This window comes from Nomascus leucogenys, chromosome 14 (genome assembly GCF_006542625.1).
Source record: "Nomascus leucogenys isolate Asia chromosome 14, Asia_NLE_v1, whole genome shotgun sequence".
In the NCBI taxonomy this organism is placed as follows: Eukaryota; Metazoa; Chordata; class Mammalia; order Primates; family Hylobatidae; genus Nomascus; species Nomascus leucogenys.
The window spans coordinates 68,459,992-68,479,950 of NC_044394.1; the positions used below are offsets into that span (position 1 = coordinate 68,459,992).

Consider the following 19,959-nt stretch of genomic DNA (forward strand, 5'->3'; position numbering starts at 1 on the left):
TCTCGGCTCACTGCAACCTCCACCTCTTGGGTTCAGGCGATTCTCCTGCCTCAGCCTCCTGAGTATCTGGGACTACAGCACTACACCCAGCTAATTTTTTTGTACTTTTAGTAGAGATGGGGTTTCACCATGTTGGCCAGGCTGGTCTCAAACTCCTGACCTCAAGTGATCTGCCTGCCTTGGCCTCCCAAAGTTCTGGGATTACAGGCATGAGCCACCATGCCCAGCTGAAAGTAAGTATTTAAAATTAAATATTAGAGCAGGAAAGGTGAGGTTGGCCACCAGGAATAATTTCTGATGGCGAATGCTGTAGCTGCCACATCCTAGGCCACCTCCTTCTTTCCAGATTCTTAGAAATTGTCCAGCTTAACCTTGGGACTGCATCCCAGGATCAGCTGAGAACATCATCGCAGGAATCAGACAGGACTGGTCTTGAGTTTATGCTCTGCCTTTCAGCAGCCATGTAACCCAGAGTATACCTTTTGATCTCCCTTAGCCTTAGTCTTCCCATCTAGAAGTGGAATAACAGCTGCCCCTGGGAGTAATTTCATATTACTCCTTAAATTGGCACCAGGTAGCACAGTGTCTGGTACACTCCCAAAACTGGGTTTACAACCCTACATGAACACAAAGGCAAATCTTTCCCTAAAAAGAGAGAAAAAATAGTTCATATTTTAAAATCAAATAAGTCTGGCCAAAAATGTTTTCTACATGTCCTTGTGCACATCTTATGTTTATTTATAAACATACTAATCCATGTCTACATATAATGTGCAGTATGCATAAATATACTTCTAAGTTTTTAACATATAATACATTTGTAAAGGCGCACTATAACACACGGACAATAATAGTATATACTTCATAGGCTGATGTGAGAATTAAATGAGTTAGTAATAGTATAAAGCATTTAAAACAGTGCCTAGGATACAGCAAGTGTTATATCCCTAAGAGCTATTTTATTACCATTATTATTACCGATGCAGAATGAGCAGACCAAACTGCTTTGAGATGTTCACTGTGACAGGCTATCTGTCAGGTGCTAGAGATTCACAGGTGAACAAGACAGGCTCAGGCCCCACCCACATGAAGTTTCCTGCCCTGTAAAAGAGCTAAACATTGCACAAAGAAAAACAAAACTACCAACAGTACAAACTGTAATAAAGACAATGAAGGAAAGAGGCTGAGTAATCTGAGAGAGATGTGTTTTCAACGGGGGTGATAGATTTGTACCTGTCAGCCACATACTGGTCCTCTTCACCATAGATAGTAACCACATCATTTATAAGATGGCTGGTGGGATGAATGAGGCAATATATGGTCAAAGAGCACCTGCCCAGGAGGGACTCAAACCATGGGCCTTGTATGACCAGTACCATGCTCCTAACCATTAACCCGAGGCTCTATTTATGAAATACTCAATACTCCTTCAACTCACCTCTCAAACTGTGTCCCTGGTAAACATTTACTCATGCACGTACTCATGAATTTAACAAATGTACACTTATTTACTATATGTATTATGCATATGTCAGACACAGGCTATTGCAGTCTACACCTACAGGACCTTATAATATAGCAGAGTAGCTAGCAGCCACTTACCCCTAAACTCCAAACAACCCACTATTCAAATGTTAAATTATATATTCATTTAATATTGACTTACAAGTGAAGTTTAATAAGCTGTTAAGTACCATATTTCACCAAATATAAAACACCATTGATTTTTAAGAAGTACTATCAATTACTGGTAAAAAAGAAAAAATGAGGCGGGCGGATCACCTGAGGTCAGGAGTTTGACACCAGCCTGACCAACATGGAGAAACCCCGTCTCTACTAAAAATACAAAATTAGCCAGGCATGGTGGCATGTGCCTGTAATGCCAGCTACTCGGGAGGCTGAGGCAGGAGAATTGCTTGAACCCGGGAGGTAGAGGATGCGGTGAGCTGAGACTGTGCCATTGCACTCCAGCCTGAGCAACAAGAGCAAAACTCTGTCTCAAAAAAAAAACACATATATCAATAATAAGACACATCCTAATGTAAGAAATGTCATAATGTAAAAACATGTGGGTCTATCGTGCCTGTAATCCCAGCACTTTGGGAGGCTGAGGCGGGTGGATCACGAGGTCAGGAGATCGAGACCATCCTGGCTAACACAGTGAAACCCCATCTCTACTAAAAATACAAAAAAATTAGCCAGGCGTGGTGGCGGGTGCCTGTAGTCCCAGCTACTCGGGAGGCTGAGGCAGGAGAACGGCTTGAACTTGGGAGGCGGAGCTTGCAGTGAGCCGAGATCACGCCACTGCACTCCAGCCTGGGTGACAGAGCGAGACTCCGTCTCAAAAAAAAAAAAAATGTGGGTCTATGGTATGCCAGTCCCTTGATGAAATGAAATTGTTGCCCTGTACTTAAGAGAAATTATTTTTAATATTCCCAATTACAATTCTATGTAAAAACAAATTTGATGTCAGAAAATCAAATCACTTTCTCATGGCTACATTGGTACATCTGAATCAAAGCTATTTTGTATTTCTGAAGTAAAGATTTGGTTGTTAGATGCAGTGGCAACAGATACTAGTATCCACAACATCACTGTTGAGGATCTCCTTTTCCAAACTACACTTTAAATGCATCTCTGATTCTAAAAACAGGCCTACGCACTTGGCAAACACGGGGAAAAGGAAGGCAACACCTTTGAGCAGGATAGTCACCTTCTCAACACATCACTGAGACTGCCAAAAAAAAAAATCAGAGCTTCGAAAAAAGCTTAAGTTATCACATGGTACATGCTGGTGGAAAGGATACTGCAGAGTCAGAAGACCTGGGTACTAGTATCACTTCCGATACACGCTGGAAACTTTTGGGATTTCCTCATCTGCCGTATAAAGGTATGGGACCAGTTGGGTTTTAAGGTTTACTTTCTGGCATTAAAATACCAAAATTCTGAGGTTCAAAACTACTGGCTCTTATTCCCTATTTATTCTAAAAGATTCAAGTTACAGAAACTACCGACTAGTTTTAAAAAGGCCTTGCATTACTTTATGCTTCTCTTAAAACTTCACTATTTCAACTTCAAGGGTGCTTATGAAATCCTTAAACTTTCTCATGGAAGAAATCTTTCTCATTTTTCATTGTATTTTCTCTCACCACTTCAACTGGATCTTTTTCCTTTTTTCTCTTTTTTTGAGACAGAGTCTCACTCTGTTGCCCAGGCTGGAGTACAGTGGCACGATCTCTGCTCACTCCAAGCTCCACCTCCCAGGTTCAAGCAATTCTCCTGCCTCAGCCTCCCAAGTAGCTGTGATTACAGTCGCCTGCCACCACACGCGGCTAATTTTTGTATTTTTAGTAGAGACGGGGTTTCACCATCTTGGCCAGGCTGGTCTTGAACTCCTGACCTTGTGATTCACCCGCCTCAGCTTCCCAAAGTGCTGGGATTACAGGCATGAGCCACCGTGCCAGGCCACTTTTCCTTTTTTCATAAGCTATAAAACAGGGCTCTGGGAGGCATCTACCAGTGTTCATTTGAGTTTTTTCTGTTGCTGTTAACTCTAATCAATATTGCAACACTATGACCTTCAGCAAGTAATGTACCATAAGTTGAAACTTAACAGAAGGAACAAAATCCCCTAACATCTGTAGCTCTATTAGCTTCACAGACTAAATAATTTCTGGCCCCTTTAAAAAAAAAGTTTGCAAGGTGATGTTGTAGCGGCTATTTTTCTAGTGGGAGTGAAAATGGGCTCGGAAATGTGGCATGGGAAAGAGGAGTTAAGAGTTTTGTGAATTCAGGGGTGTTTACACATTAAGCATTGTTGTCTGTAACCCCTCTTAATATAGAATACATCTTGGTTTAGATCTCAGACCCTTAATAACAAGTTAATCACATGACTTGAATAGTTCAAGCCCACTCCAGTAACAAAACTAAACCAGATGGTCACTCTAGGGCCAAATGATCCTGGGAGTCTAGGAAGAACAAACTTCCATTTCTGTGGGAAGAGGATTGAGAGTACTGCTAAGGGTGGAGTAAGGAACTAGATCTTTTAGACACTCTTCCTTTATTCTCTAGATTTTTCTAGACAGCAGATCTAACTAAGGCTAGTATCTTTCAGAACCTCAGACTAGCAAGACCACAGAAGCAAAAGACACAGGTGGGCAACTTCTTCCTGGGGTTTCCCACTACAGTGGCTGTGCTGCACATCTGATCTTCTACATTCTAACCCACTATCTATTCAAATTAAGCTGGTTTAAAACCATATCCAATATACTTCATTCTTGGTGCTCAAACTCTATTGACCTGAGTGATTACTGGGGATAATGAATTCTTTTTGTCCTTCTGCCTACAACACTCTCAAGAATCTCCAGAAAGCTTTACCAAACAAACCAACTATTTCATACTTGCTAACGTTATCTAGCCAGACCTTTGTCCTCAAGTGATTGGCAACTAAGTGTTAGCTACTGAGTGCACACTCATCAATGTACACTTTTAGAATGTAATCTTCTCAAGAATGGAATTAAGTCTCATAAAATATTCAGTACAAGCAGAATTACGAGCAAAGCGGAAAAAGAAAACTAACTTTGAGTGTTTATTACGTAAGAGATGCTTTATATAAATTGCTCCACTTATTCTGCAGTGAACCCAGATCATCCTGTACAACATCATTGCTAAAATGCACTTTTTTTTTTCACTTTTTAAAAAACCAAGATTCATGTGACAACCACTGGTGTGTCACAATTTTAATAAGCAATCGTTTTTCATTGTTACTGGTAAACAAAATAATGGTCCACCTTACAAGTGATGGTGCTTCAGGCCCCTTAAAATGTGTTAATATTTTCATGTGATTGGAAACATTGAAAAACAGATTAAGAAAAGTGTCCAGGGTTATTACACAGACTGAAAAGGGACTAGCCAGACTTCAAACCCTGATGTGGCTGATTCCAAAGTTTCTTTCTACTATAACCTGACAAGCACAGAGACTTTGAATATGGCAATAATTTTCCATAGTCAGCGTGTCTCAAAGACTAGCAACCTTGGGTGCTAAGTTTTCGGGAACTGATGTGTCCACAAACCGCCTGATGGAGACACTGAAAATAAGCTGGTTTAGGTCCCAGCCAACCATAAGCTTCTAGGAGTCTATGCGGCTATGCCGACCCACTCTGTGTACAGAAACCATCTTTCCCCTGACATACAATCCTGCGGAGGGGGAATTCGAAGTGCAGGACCTTGCCGTACTACGGTCAGCCTCATCCCCCAACTTCCTACTGAGACACTCTTCCCCTACCTCTCAACCCAGACCCTTACCTTCCCCACCAAGTTCACCTTGGACCTCTTCACCCCCAACTCCAAATAAGGCCAGTCTAGACGCCACCCCCACCCTGTCACTTGTCACCGCGGGCCCGAGAGCAAGCTTCCAAATTTGCAGGGCTCCCAGACCCGAATCCTGGCTCAGCCACCCAATATCCCCATCTGCCAGCGGCCTAAGTCATGCCCCCCGCCCCACGTATCCAGCAAAGCTCCTTCCACCGTAGGGGTCCCCGACTCGAAGCCGGAATCCCAAGCGGCTCCCAGGCCCCCGCCGAGGTCCAGCCCTGAGGGCCCAGCCGCGGCCTGGGCCAGGACGTTGGGTCGGGCGGGGCCAAGAACCCGCGGGCGCCAGGAAGACAGTACTGGCTGGACTCACAGAGGAAGCTGCGCGACAGGAGACGGGCGGCGGCGAGGCCGCTGCTGCCGGAGACCATGGTAGCGATGTCAGCGGCAGCGGCAAGGGTTGCGGTCATCCGCCAATGACACTCCCAGGCCCCCGGGGACCTCACAGGGGCAGAGGCCGGAGGAGGCGGAGGGTGGCCACAGCAGTCGCCTGAACAAATTTCCCTTTACAGAGGATTCTTCACGGAACAGCGGGAATGGCAGGTGAAGACAAAGAGGCATCCTATCGGAGAGGCAGATAATAGCTCGGCTCCTTCCTAGAAGTGTGGGTTTGATTAACATTAATTATAACAGCAGCTGAGGGAAAACCCCACGCGAGACTGGCCGGCGCATGGCATTGTGGGCAATGTAGTCTAACGGCTGCGACTGGCTCGTAGCTTTTGAGTGAGGCTGCGGGAAGGGAGCGAGGGGAGAGCGGCAGTGAAACCGGGGAGACAAGGGACTTGAAGACTAGGAGGGAAGAAACAGCGAGGTGAGGTGCGAAGAGCAGTGCCAGAACTTTTTATCCCAGGCCCATCTCCTCCCCCCTTCGTTTTCCTCGTTTGCTATTAGAGAATAATATTTCTCACCGCGTACCTGTGCCTGGACCCGGAAGGGTTGCCGTTGGGGACGGGAATTCGAACTGGCACTGGTGGCCTGTGAAGGGAAAGACGTGATGAGAAAGACCAAAACCTATCTTACTGACAGTTAATTTCTTGGAATGTGAATTTTTTAGTTAAATAATCATGCAGTCTTTGACTAGTACTAAGTGCGTGAGTGTTCATTCCCTGGGGATCCTAAGAGCTGAAATTCGGGGTCAAATGTGACTTTGCTCCCTGACTGGACAAACAGTTCCCTCTTCTGTAACAGCTTTAGAAGGAGCCTCGGAGAGTCCGAGTCAAAAGGTAAACGAGATGAAGTAATCTGCGTCTCTGCCGAAAATCGTGCTCCTGAGATTCCTCATCAGAATTGTCAATAAAATTGCAATCCTAATTTACTTAGGTAGTCATTATAATTGGCACTGAGCTGTGGGATGGATGAGTGGGATTACCGGAGGAGATTGCCCAATACTTCCTTTATGATCCAAATATTGTCATTATCAGGTTGGACTTCACTGCACATAAACTCCTCCCTCATGGATCATGTTCTTGTGATAATTAAATTCCTCAGAGTAAAATAGTATCAGTGGTTTCCAGATATATCCATTATAACAAATTGGACATTTTTATAGCAAATAAATAGAAAAATCCCTTGCTATTTTAAATAGCAAAATTCTTCCTGAGCTGTCGCTTGATAAGTTATATGTTTAGTTTCATTTAATTGATAAAATGCATGATGACAAAAATATAATTTCAGTACACTTTTAATGAAAATTTGTATTTCCATGAAGACGGGGATTTTCGTTTGTTTTGTATCCTGAAGTATCCCCAGCACCTAGAACAATGCCTTACACAAATAACTCATTGTTGAATTGAATTGATATATATAGGAGAAATAGTAGTATATGGATTATTTTTTGGATCCACAGGCAATGTTTGATGGACTTTAGGATATTTTGACCTCTTGTAGTAACTGCACCCCCATGGCAGACCAGGTCTCACTAACGCAGGCCTCCATAACAATGTTTCAGTACTGACTGAGTGGTTAAGTTAAATATTAAAAACCAGTGCCCTTATACAAAGGCTGGGGTGTAACAAAAGCCCACCAAGGGTTTTGCCTAGGCCTTTCCTGGGCCTTAAAGCATGACAAATTAATGAAGGAATTCTTAATAGGACCCATTTAGGATTAAACAAGTTTTATTGGGGGTCTGAAGAAACTCCCCAAGCCTCCACAAACAAGTTTATTGGAGGTCTGAAGGAACTCTCCAAACCTCTGTGATTTAGCAGGGGACAAGATAAGGGTAATCACCCCAGCACCTAAACCCATGTAGATTAAGTAAATTTACTGAGGCTTCAGAGGAAGGTCTTCAGTACTCAGACCTTAGTTATAGATTAAAAGAAGTTAATCACTTATGTCTTTAGATAAATGCACACTTACACGTAAACATATAGCTTAGAAGGTACATAAGCTCTGGAAAACTGTAATTTTGAGTTGGTCTGGTGATAATTTCCAGGCCTTCTCCCTGTAACCGGTTGCAGAAATAAAAACTCTCTTCCTCCCCAGTTCATCTACATCTCATTATTGGGCCACAGAAAATAGCAGCCCAACCCTCAGTTTGGTCCGGGAACACCCCTACCTCAATTCTGTAGCTCATAGGTAGGGGACAACTACACTAGTCAATACCATACCACTCATCTTTATATGCAGATTGAGTTTGGGAATCAGACAGGTCTGGGTTCAAATTCCAACTCTGCCACTGGCTACGTGACCTCTGGGTTTCAGGTTTTATTACTGAGATGGGTATGAAACTCCCTATTTCATAAGAGTGTTGTGAACATTTAATACATTTAGTATATAAAGCTACTATAATGTTGTGAATATTTAATACATTTAGTATATTTGGTATCACCTTGTACCAAATATTCAATAATGGTAGTTATTATCATTAAAGAACTGTCTTTTTTACATGGCAGGATCATGTTTTAAAGGTTTTAACTAAAGTGAGTAAGCAAATTAGAATAGGATATTTTTATTTGTCTCAAAACTTTGTCTAAAGCTCTAAAGCTGAAGACAACAAGCCTTACCTCCACATCCATAAGGAGGGCATCTAGGAGCTACTTCTCTCTGAAGTTTGATAGGAGGTGGCCAAACTTGTCTTTGAATTATCACCCCCACATCCCAGCAGCTCAGATAAGCAAAAGACTAGAATTCATTGTATGAGGGTGTGAAAGGAAAATAAATCTTGGGACCCCAAAGTCATCAAGCTAAGAGAAAAGTCCAGCTGGGAACTGCATGAGGCAAACCTACCTCTCATTTTATTCCTAAATAATATAGCTACAAAGATAATAAGCTACATACCTCCCTCACAATTTGCCCACCGGAAATTCCTTGTGGATAAAGGACAGGCAGAACTCAGACATCCCTCTGAAGCTCACCTGAGACAGATGCATATCTGATTGCTCCCTCTGCCCTATTGTTTATGTAAAAATGCAGATTCACTGAGCCAGACTAAATTGTGTATTCATTGGAAGGCTGATCAAGGACTCAAAAGAATGCAACCTTTTGTCTCTTATCTACTTCTTACCAGGAAGTCCCTGCCTTACTGGATGGACCAATGTACATCTTACAAATATTGATTGATATGTCATGCCTTCCTAAAATGTATAAAAGCAAGCTGTCCCCCCAACCACCTTGGGCACCTGTCGTCCAGACTTCCTGAGTCACGGGTGCATCCTTAACCTTTTGGCAAAATAAATTTTCTAAATTGACTGAGACCTGTCTCAGATATTTTGGATTAACAAGGGGATTGATGCTTCCTAGTCTAGAGTTGGCAGTTTAATGTTCTTGTTTCCTTCCACTCCCAGCCAAGTTTGTGGGTGAGGGCTTCTTACCAAAACATTACTGGTATTAAATCTCAGGATAAATCCCTACAGAACTGCAGAAATTCATGAGCCCACCTTAGTTAGCTAGATAGGTCTTGGTCAGAGAATGCTTGAGGAAACTTGAATTTGGAAGGCAGGCCTAACTGTTAAGGCTGTGTCTGCCTCCTTCCTAGAGAATTGCAACGGCAGGAAGCTAGCTGGAGCAGTCCTCATCAGCAGGCAGGGCAATATTTGGTGTATCAAGATGTTGTTAATATTCCTGTGAGTAAAATGCATGCCAAGAAAGAAAGTTGAACTTCCCCCTAAGAGACATGCCATCCTCTGAGGCAAGGAACCCTAGCATAAAACTGTACAAAACCCCCAGAGGGAAGAGGAAGGCAGGAAGAGTTACAAGGAGGCCAGCCAAAGAGTACCTAACTCACATCAGGATACTGTGCAGGGCAGTGGGAGAGGAGTTTCTGAAAAATCCATGAAGTGCTCAGAAAGAGCCAGCATTCCAAAGAGAGAATAGAACATCAGGAGAGAACTACAAATAACACCATCTAAGAGTTTGTATGCAAACCAAACCCCACCACTGCAGGAACATACAGCAAGGGTGGGAAGGGAGGAGGAGTAAAAGAAGAGGGAGAAACAGACCTCAGCCCCTTCCTTCCCAGCTGCAGGTTGTGGAGCCACAGATCATGCCAGACCTGGGAGGGAGGGAGGAGCTTTAAATTAGGTATGAGTTTGAAGTTTTTAATTGGATTGGATGGAACCTTTAGTTGTTGGTTTTTGAAATAGGTAATTTATTACCATGAATCAAAATTCAAAAGGTACAATAAATATTAAAATATAAGCAGTGAGAAATCTTCTAGTCTCCCCACCACCCGCTTCTCCCAAGGGGAAGCCAGTACTATCCAGTTTCTTGTGTATCCTTCCAGAGCTTTTTTTGTGTGTGTATTCAAGCATATACATATATCCATTCCCCCTGCCCCACCCTTCCATGTTCTCACTAATGTGTGAATAAACAGGGACAATTAGAGGTATGTGCTGAGTCAGGAGACTCAGCAGTCTGGGTGGCTGGTGTCTAGAGTAGCACCTCCAGGGGGTATCTTTTCTGCAACCAAGAATCTTGACAAAACTGAGCTAACTAATGAGTTTCAGTCTGTTGGAGCAAAGTCTCTCATTTGCATTTTTTTCATTTGCATTGTTTTTAATGAAATAAATTCATTATAGTCCCTCGTGTAGAATCCAGTCAGAGCAGAAGGGAGAAGAGTTGACCAAGATTTGGAGTTTTCTGCCTATTCGATAAATTTTGGCTCTTTATGTTGAAAAGCAATTATAGTTCTATATCTTTCCTTGATTTTATGTGACCCCCCCATTCTACCAGAATGTCAGATTCTTTTCCTTTCACCAGAGTTTTGTCTAAATTCCTGGAGTGATGCTAGGGTGAGGTGGATGTAGTGTAAGGAGTATTTTGTCTTCTGTCTGTGCCGGCATCTCCTGATAAATACATCCTTCGATCTGGTCCTTAGTTGTGGTCCAAGCTACTGCTGCATCATCATTTACTCCTACTTTGAAGGCCTGTTTTGCTCTGGTTCTGTCAGCTATCTCTGGGCTCTTCTCAGGCATATGAGAACCTTTCAGCCTCCGTGGGCTACGAGAAACATCCCCGCTCGCCAAAACTTAACATTTAGCTGCATCTTGCCACCAGTTTGCATCCTTGCTCTGACATGCACTCTTGCTTGTCTTGCTCTGTCTCTCCTACTCCCCAAGAAGTTCCAGCTTTGTGGACTTGTTACAAGACAATGGTCCTGATCCAGATCCCAAGAGAGGGTTCTTAGATCTCATGCAAGAAAGAATTCAGGGCGAGTCCACAGTGCAAAGTGAAAGCAAGTTTATTAAGAAAGTAAAGGAATAAAAGAATGGCTACTCCATAAACAGAGCAGCCCCGGGGGCTGCTGGTTGCCCATTTTTATGGTTATTTCTTCATGATATGCTAAACAAGGGATAGATTGTTCATATCTCCCCTTTTTAGACCATATAGGGTAACTTCCTGATATTGCCGTGGCATTTGTAAACTGACATGGCACTGGTGGGAGTGTAGTAGTGAGAATGACCAGAGGTCACTCTGGTCGCCATTTTGGTTTTGGTGGGTTTTGGCTAGATCCTCTACTGCAAACTGATCAGCAAGGCCTTTATGACCTGTATTTTGTGCTGACCTCCTATCTCATCCTGTAACTTAGAATGCCTTAACTGTCTGGGAGTGCAGCACAGTAGGTTTCAGCCTCATTTTACCCAGCTCTTATTTAAGATGGAATTGCTCTGGTTCACATGCCTCTGACATTCCCCCCGCCCCCCACTTTTATAAGAGAACCCTTAATCCTAAGGGTTGTAGAGGGGCAAAGATCCGTATTCTCTAACTTCTTAAGGCTGAATGAGGCGATGATATTCCTGCCTAACTATGAGGGTCTCTTGCATTCAAGGTAGAGAGGAGCTCAGTGAGAAAGCCTCAGTATGGTAAGGTCCATTCATAATGCTTGAGTTTTGACAAAAGGTGATATCTGGAAGATTAGTAAGTGTTTAATTTAAGAAAACATTCAGGCCAGGCGCGGTGGCTCACACCTGTAATCCCAGCACTTTGGGAGGCTGAGGTGGGCAGATCACGAGGTCAGGAGATCAAGACCATCCTGGCTAACACGGTGAAACCCCGTCTCTACTAAAAATACAAAAAATTAGCCGGGTGTGGTGGTGGGCACCTGTAGTCCCAGCTACTTGGGAGACTGAGGCAGGAGAATGGCGTGAACCCAGGAGGCGGAGCTTGCAGTGAGCCGAGATTGTGCCACTGCACTCCAGCCTGGGTGACAGAGTGAGACTCCATCTCAAAAAAAAAAAAAACAAACAACAACCAAAAATATTCAGTAAGCTTGTCCTGTATTCCCACACAAAGAGTATAACAGCAATATATTCCAAAAGGGTAAACAAGTAAAGTTATTCCAAGAAAACTAAATTAGAAAGCTTTCCATGAACTGGGCAATTGAATTGTTGGAACCAAGCTGATACGGGGTTGCTAGATGATTCCAATATGTGCCCAGGATTAGAGTATTGATCCAGATGTTTACATTACCCAACTCTCTTGTTTCTTCTGAGTAGCAGTCAGAGATTACTAGTTGTTTCACAGGAATAAGCAGGGTTAGCCTAAATTGCAGAGACAAACTTAAAAACAATTGATAAGACTAGAATCTAATAATTCCAATTTTTACTAAAGACAAAGCATGGTAAGACCAATTTGTTTTATTATACTTGGCCTGATTATTTGTATAAAGTACAGCAAGAATAATTATTTTTCATGTAAGCTCTTTTTAAGTTGGCTTTGATGGAACTCTCTTCCATAGAACAATCTCAGATAAGACTTTTTTAAAGCCAAGCCCTGCCACAGGTTTGTATCCTCAAATACCTATGAGTTGGGTAAATTTCTGTCCTTTTGAGGTCCCAAGATAACCTGGGGCTCCTGGACCTGTGAGAACGTGGCATTCTTTACTTACCATTCTTTACTTAACTTCTTTACTCACAGGCCAGAAACCCTGTACAGGGACTGTGTAGGCAAGGTATGAGGCCAGTTCCCCAAGGGCTTTTATTGGCTCTACAAGTCAAGTTTGATTCCTTAAAGGAAAGCACACCATTCCAGTCAAAGCCTTGGTAAAATAATCAATTTCTCCAATTGTGTCCTGTTACAAAAGAAAACAGATTCTTATTGCACTTATGCAAATAACTATATTGCTATAAATTAAGAATACTCTCAGTTTCCAAATTTTGGAGAAATCAGGTAGAGAGAAACAAATATGCTGCAAATTTTGTTCACAGCAGCATACTCTACTCAATTGCTAAAACCTGTAAATAGCTCAAAAAAAAAGTTTCCTTGATTCTGAAAAGCAAAACAAAGGATCAGCAGCATTTTAAGCAAAGTTAAAAAGATTAGGCTTCTTCAGCTTAGTCCATGTGGTTAACTTCTGTTTGATAGTTATGAACATTATAGCTCTCTATGAGAGTTCTGAAAATGTTTTCCTCTATTCTGATGTCACAGTCTCCAGTTACCAGAAAACCTGCATTTAAGAATACCAGTTAGAGTTCTATAATTGATTATAAACCAACTTCTAAAGAGGATTAAAACAAGGTAACAATTGTTTGTGGATGACAAAACGTCTTAGGATAGCCACAGTTAAAAACACGATTGACAAAGAAATTTGGTTACCTCTGTGGCATACAATAATTCAAAACAACAATTGTAATCATTACTGATAATGTACACTAAGTCATATCAAAATTATAGGAGTTTCCCATAGTTTTGGAACACATATACCAATAACACATTTATACAAATACAGCCCAAAGAAAACCAAACACCATTTTACAAATTTTTGTTAAAGAGCAGATCATAAGCAGGTTTTTGCTCTAAGAAAAACCTGGTTTGCATTTGTTCCAATGTTCAGTTTGCAGAAAAACTGAATACCCTTTAACTTTAGCCAGTGTGTTCACACAGAATCTCTTTTACAATTAATTTTTCACAAAACTTTCACAACTTGCATAAATCTTCAGATTTATCCTAACTTAAAACAATCCTTTAATCCTTTAATCTAGGCAAGAAAAATCCACATTCCCATGCCTTCTTACAATCTTTTTTTTTTTTTACCATAAACACATTTTACTTTTCTTACACATCTTACATGTAAAACTGTTTCTTCAAGAGTCTCAATTACATGTTACAATGTTAATGCTTAGCAACTTTTATTTTTGATGAAAACCTTGGCAAGTTCAAGAGCCTAGCCTAGGAGACAACAGGCGGAAGTGCAGATAAGAGCTGACTCCAGCATAGCTAGGAGGCTAACTCCACATGTCCCAAGGCCGTACCTTACTTAAGCAAGCAAGTTGTATAGTAAGAGTCATAGTGGCATTTTATGAGGCATTTAGGAGGTCTAACAACCTTTGAATTGTACAACATTTCTTGCATAAACTGTTTCATGACTTACACAGACCATCTGAGACATTCTTGGACTTTCTGACTTTCCCTAAACATCCCTCCTTTTAAACAACCAGTCATTTTACTTTAGGACAAGAATTTAACATATGAGATCCTTTCTTATATAAAATCTCTGTATTTATAATCTTTGTGTAGCTAGGGGGCATGGCTAATTCCACGTGTCCCCAGGCTGTATCTAGAATCTAATGGCTTTAAGGTAGGTAAATTGAACAATTTTTAAAAGTTAAAGAGGTGGTTTATGACCTTAAAGCATTTAGCACACTTAATCTGACCTGCATAATTTAGACTGTTTTTATTTTATCAATAATTTTTAATAAATTGAACACTTTTTAAAAGTTAAAGAGGTGGTTTATATGACCTTAAAGCATTTAGCACACTTAATCTGACCTGCATAATTTAGACTAAATGTTTTTATTTTATCAATAATTTTTAATAAATTGAACACATTTTAAAAGTTAGAGAGGTGGTTTATATGACCTTAAAGCATTTAGCAAACTTAATATCTGACCTGTGTAATTTAGACTAAATGTTTTTATTTTATCAATAATTTTTAAAGCTGTTTTTATTTCCCAAAGATTACTAAAGTTACCTGAACTAAAAAGCATTAGTTTTTATTTAACTTTCAGAATATTTAAGTGCTTATTTTTATTTAAGCCAATTAATTAGAACTCTTTTATATAAACATTACACATAACACATATATAGCTACACACAAAGAAGAAGATTACTACAGTAGTTGTAAGATTTTTCATTTGCAGGTTTTTAAGTTTCTTAATTGGATTACTAGCTTTAGGGTGGAGCCCTTGGAAGAACAGGGCCAGGAAAGGGTCTGTGGTGCCTCCTATTTATCCCAAGGAGTTCAGGCTGTTAGAGCTTGAATATCTGTTTTTAACTAAACTGATTTTAACCATAGCACTCTTTAATAAAGCCCTTTTAGAATTTCTTATGCCAAATGGCTGATATTTCTGGCTTTTGAACTTTACCAAAGATAACCTCCCAGGTGCTTAGAGAAAAGAAAATTTAAGACACTACAGGGAGGAGAAGAGAATAGACAAGGTCATGCATATATTAAACCAAAGATTACTTACTTCGTAGGTGGGGAATCAAACCTGGACTGCCACTGTGAAAGTGCAAAACCTTGGCTAGTGAGCTACAGCATGGGGCACTCTCCACTTCCTTTCCTAGAAGAAGTCTAGGGTCATTAATTTTGAGTTTGCAAAACTATTTAATATATTTAATATAATTTTTATTATAATTTATTATAATTTAATATAATTTTTTAGAGCTAACTATGACATGAACCCTAAAATTTCTGTTACCTGGAAGGCAGAGACCAAGAGAAAGTACCACCACATGGTTAAAAGGTCAAGCTTCCAAGGACATATAACGAGGTGGAGACTTCATCCAGTTTTTTTGTTTGTTTCAGGGACCTGCAGCCAAGTTTGTTACTGACCAGCTTGTTGGGTTGTCTTGAAAAGTGGGCTTACAGGTGTTCTAAGCCCAGGTTTTATCCTAAAGTACCCCTTGACACAGAAAAACAAATTCATAGCACAAAATATACCAGCTTAAGACTAGCCTTAGAATTCTTTTTCTCATTAATCAAAATTTTACAGAGGAGATAAACACTGATTTTTTTTCCCATTCATTCAACTGTTTGCACAGAGAGAGAGAAGCCAGAAATCTGACTGGTAAGAAATTCTTACCCTTTTGCCAGCATGCCAGGCTTCTGGGTTCCCTTTCCCTGAGTGTCCCTAGTGATCCAGCTTGCAGCACCATCACCCTGGGGGCCAAGCCACATCATAAAGGAAAATTATTTTTTTTGTTTCTGGCCAAAGCAAAATACATGTGATAAAACATAGACATTAGCCACTCTGCTTAGCACCCATTATCAAACTGGCAAGGCTTAAATTTGCCCCTAGATGGGCCCCGTCATCTTTAATCCAACCTCTGACTTGGAGTTTCAACATGTGGTCTCCGGGCAAGATGGTTGCCCTGAGTAACAGAAAAGATAGGAAAAGAAAAGTAGAGAAGTAAAGTATTGCCTGTGGCAGGGTGGGGAAGGTGAAGCGCTTAGGGAGGCCAGAGAAAAGACCCACTCATTGCAGCTAACAATGAAAAGTACAGTTGGCCACTTGTCGGTAACAAAGGGATCTTTTCCAGCAGTCCCATCAGCTCTCAAATTTCTCCTTTTAGGGAGGAAAAAGCTCCCCATGTACCACAATCCTGTACCTGCCTAACCCTGTCACCCACAGCCAACAGCAAAGCATGCAAGGCAGATTATTCCAAAGAGAATAGCATTTAGCATCCTATAGTGCCAAACCTGTACTTAGCCAAGAGATACTTTACCAAGTGGGGCCTCTAACCCCCTAAATCTTAGAAGGGACCCTAACCCTCGTAAGTTGAGCCTTTAACCCAAGGTTGGTCAAGCATCCTTGCCTTTTATTAAGAGGGGCCTCTAACCCTCTCTGTCTTAAGGAGAAACATTAACTCTCCTAAGTTGGGCCTCTAACCCAATCCCATTCTTTACCTGAGTATATGCACTCCACTTACCCAAAGTCAGCCAATCGGTGCATGCAGATGATTTTCCTATGAGTTGGGGGTCTCTTCAGTATCATCCCTTCCATGGTTCGCCAGAAATATGTTACAGGACACCAACACTTACCCAAAGGTAGTCACTGGGTCAGGCTTTCTGCACTATAGTCCCCTATGGGCTGCCAGAAATATGTTACAGGACAAAAGTCCCAATCCAGACCCCAAGAGAGGGTTCTTGGATCTTGCACGCAAAATAATTCAGGGCGAGTCCACAGTGCAAAGTGAAAGCAAGTTTATTAAGAAAGTAAAGGAATAAAAGAATGGCTCCTCCACAGACAGAGCAGCCCTGAGAGCTGCTGGTTGCCCATTTTTATGGTCATTTCTTGATGATATGCTAAACAAAGAGTGGGTTATTCATGATTCCCCTTTTTAGACCATATGGGGTAATGTCCTGACATCGCTATGGCATTTGTAAATTGTCACGGCGCTGGTGAGAGTGTAGCAGTGAGGACAATCAGAGTGACCTCTAGTCAGCTGGTTTTGGTATGTTTGGGCCAGCTCCTTTACTGCGACTTGTTTTATAGGCAAAGTCTTTATGACCTGTATTTTGTACTGACCTCCTGTCTCATCCTGTGACTTAGAATGCCTTAACCATCTGGGAATGCAGCCCAGTAGGTTTCAGCCTCATTTTACCTAGCTCCTATTTGTTGGGGTGATCAGACCCAACACCAGGTCGTGGGGGTGACAAAGTCCAGTGGAGTCAAAGGATTGAGAAAAAGACAGTTTGAGAGAGAAAGTGGGACCAGGGGGCCATCGCGATTGTGGAGGCTGCAAAGGCCCCAACCTCTGGGAGCCACGCTATTTATTGGTAATCCAACAAAGAAACAGGTGATGAGAATGTGGGGGTCAAAAGGGCAGGCACATGATCTACAGCTGTGACAGTTTAGCATTTATATGGAACATGTTCTGCTACTTGAGATAATGGGCATACAATTGATCTAGGAGCCTGGGAGGGCTAGAAGCAAGGAGCCAGCAAGTCTAGACACATTCCAGAGGACATTATGTCAGACGTGCAAGCCCTGCCTCACTTTTTTCCCAACACTCAGCTTTTTCCCAACATGCTCCCCTTCTCTTTTTTATAAAGGAGAAGGTATCATTATTACTATCATTATTACTAGCTATCATTATTACTAGCATAAAAGGTGGCCTCTTTTAATTGAGCAAGGCAATTGCAGGCTATGCAGCCCTTAATTGCTGGTTGGTGCTCCAGCTTCATTTTTCTTAGCCTTTATTCAAAATGGAGTCGCTCTGGTTTGAATGCTTCACACATATCTCCCCTTTCCCTTAATCCTAGGAGTTGCAGAAGGATGAAGGTCCGTCTTCTGTAACTTCTTCATGCTGAATAGGGGTGATGATATTCCTGCCTAACTATTAGGGTCCTTTGTATTCAGGGTAGAGAGGAGCTCAGTCAGAAAGCATTGGTCCGTTAAGCATCGTGACTCCGGTCGGTCCTCATTCCATCTTTGCATTCAGATTCAACTGGCTCATACTGGGGAAACCCGGTCCATGGTTGGATCCATGGGTCCCTCCAGTCTCCCGTTCCATAGTTGTACACATCTTGAAGGCATCCACATGGTTCGTTCATCTCCTGCAAAAACACAAGCATACCCTCACCCCCACATTAGTAAATCTACTGAAACAGAAGCAAAAATTTTTGTGGCTGTAGCCGAGGCCACTGATAATGAGAAACAGGCCCCTTCTAACAGAAGGCACAGAGAAAGCAAATCAAGGCTTCTCAGACCTTCAATTCACACTGTACCCGTGGGTCCACTAGATGCTGTGGCTCATGATAGATCTTCAGATGTTTGGTGGGCACCCACACAGGCACCTGATTGTCACCTGGAGAGACACAAGCAAATCCTCTTCCCCATATAATTATCTTTCCTCTTTCCCAGCTCTTAGTATGTGCATCCCTCCACCATATATCTTGTCCAGCCTTTTTATTTTCCTTTTGTCCTGTCAGGTGTTGTTCTGCTGCAGTTATGGGTTGATCTTTTTGTAAATTTAAAAAAACTAATGTTAATAAAGCTAGATGCAATTGCATATATGGTGTTTTATATTCCTGGTCTCCTGCCTTCTGCTTGTGTATTTGAGTTTTTAAAGTACAATTAGCTCTTTCCACTATTGCGTGTCCTTGTGGGTTATATGGAATACCCGTAGTATGGGCAATATTCCATTGTTGAAAGAATGCTACACTATCCTGGGCCATTATCAGTTTTGATTTTTTTCTGGGATTCCCAAAACACAAAAGCAAGATAAAAGATGTCTTTTAACATGAGCTGTAGCTTCCCCTGTTTGACATGTGGCCCGATAAAATGTGAATAGGTATCTACTGAAACATGAACAAAGGACAATTTTCCAAAAGCAAGAATATGTGTTACATCCATCTGCCAGAGGGAATTTGGAGATAAACCTCTAAGGTTAACTCCTGTTCCTTGATGTGGCAGACTTGGCAGGCAGAACAGTGTTGCACAATTTATTTAGCTTGTTTCCGTGATAGACCATATCTTTTCCTAAGGCCTGCAGCACTAAGATGGGTTAAAGAATGAAATGTTTGTGCATCAGCAAAAGCTGCAGACACCAATGCATCCGCCCTTTGATTAAGTTTAGTTAAAGGGCCAGGGAGGTTAGTATGTGCTCTCATGTGAGTGATATAGAATGATAAATGCCTTTGTTGTACTGCTTGCTGTAAAGAATGAAATAAAAGATTAAGTTGTTCATCAGTCACATTTCAAATTAAGGCACATTCAATATTTTGTGTGGCTTGCACTACATAGGCTGAATTGGAAACAATGTTTACTGGCTGTTTAAAAGTTTTTAACACTGTTATAACAGCCATAAGTTCAGCCCTTTGAGCAGAAGCAAAGTCAGTTTGCAAAACTTGTTGAGGTCCTGCAAGTGAGGCTTTTCCATTACTAGATCCATCAGTAAAAAGAGTAATGGCCCCTTTGATAGGTGCTTTTTGAGTAATAGAAGGCAAAATCCAGGATGTTAATTTTAGAAACTGAAATATCTTAGATTTAGGATAATGATTACCAAGAATGCTGACAAAAACTGTCAAATTAATTTGCCATTCTTGGGAATTAACATAGGCTTGTTGAATTTGTTGTTTAGTTAATGGAACTATAACCTGATTTGGATCATATCCCATTAGCTTTGTTGTGCGCAGTCTTGCTTGTC

At 41.5% G+C, this 19,959-nt stretch overlaps 2 protein-coding genes across 2 annotated transcripts in view; one reads left to right on the top strand and one right to left on the bottom strand.

Moving 5' to 3' along the window:
* The window catches only part of SUCLG1 (succinate-CoA ligase alpha subunit), a 36,104-nt gene extending 30,109 nt beyond the window's left edge, over window positions 1-5,995 (bottom strand). The window contains exon 1 of the mRNA XM_030827267.1: window positions 5,684-5,995. Within this exon, the coding sequence (XP_030683127.1) occupies window positions 5,684-5,780 (97 nt within the window). The 5' untranslated portion in view covers window positions 5,781-5,995. The remainder of the gene's footprint in view (window positions 1-5,683) is intronic.
* Window positions 5,996-6,092: 97 nt separating this feature from the next.
* DNAH6 (dynein axonemal heavy chain 6) overlaps window positions 6,093-19,959 on the top strand; it is a 354,720-nt gene continuing 340,853 nt past the window's right edge. Inside the window, exon 1 of the mRNA XM_030828117.1 lies at window positions 6,093-6,181. The gene's annotated coding sequence lies outside the window, so the exon portion shown is untranslated. The remainder of the gene's footprint in view (window positions 6,182-19,959) is intronic.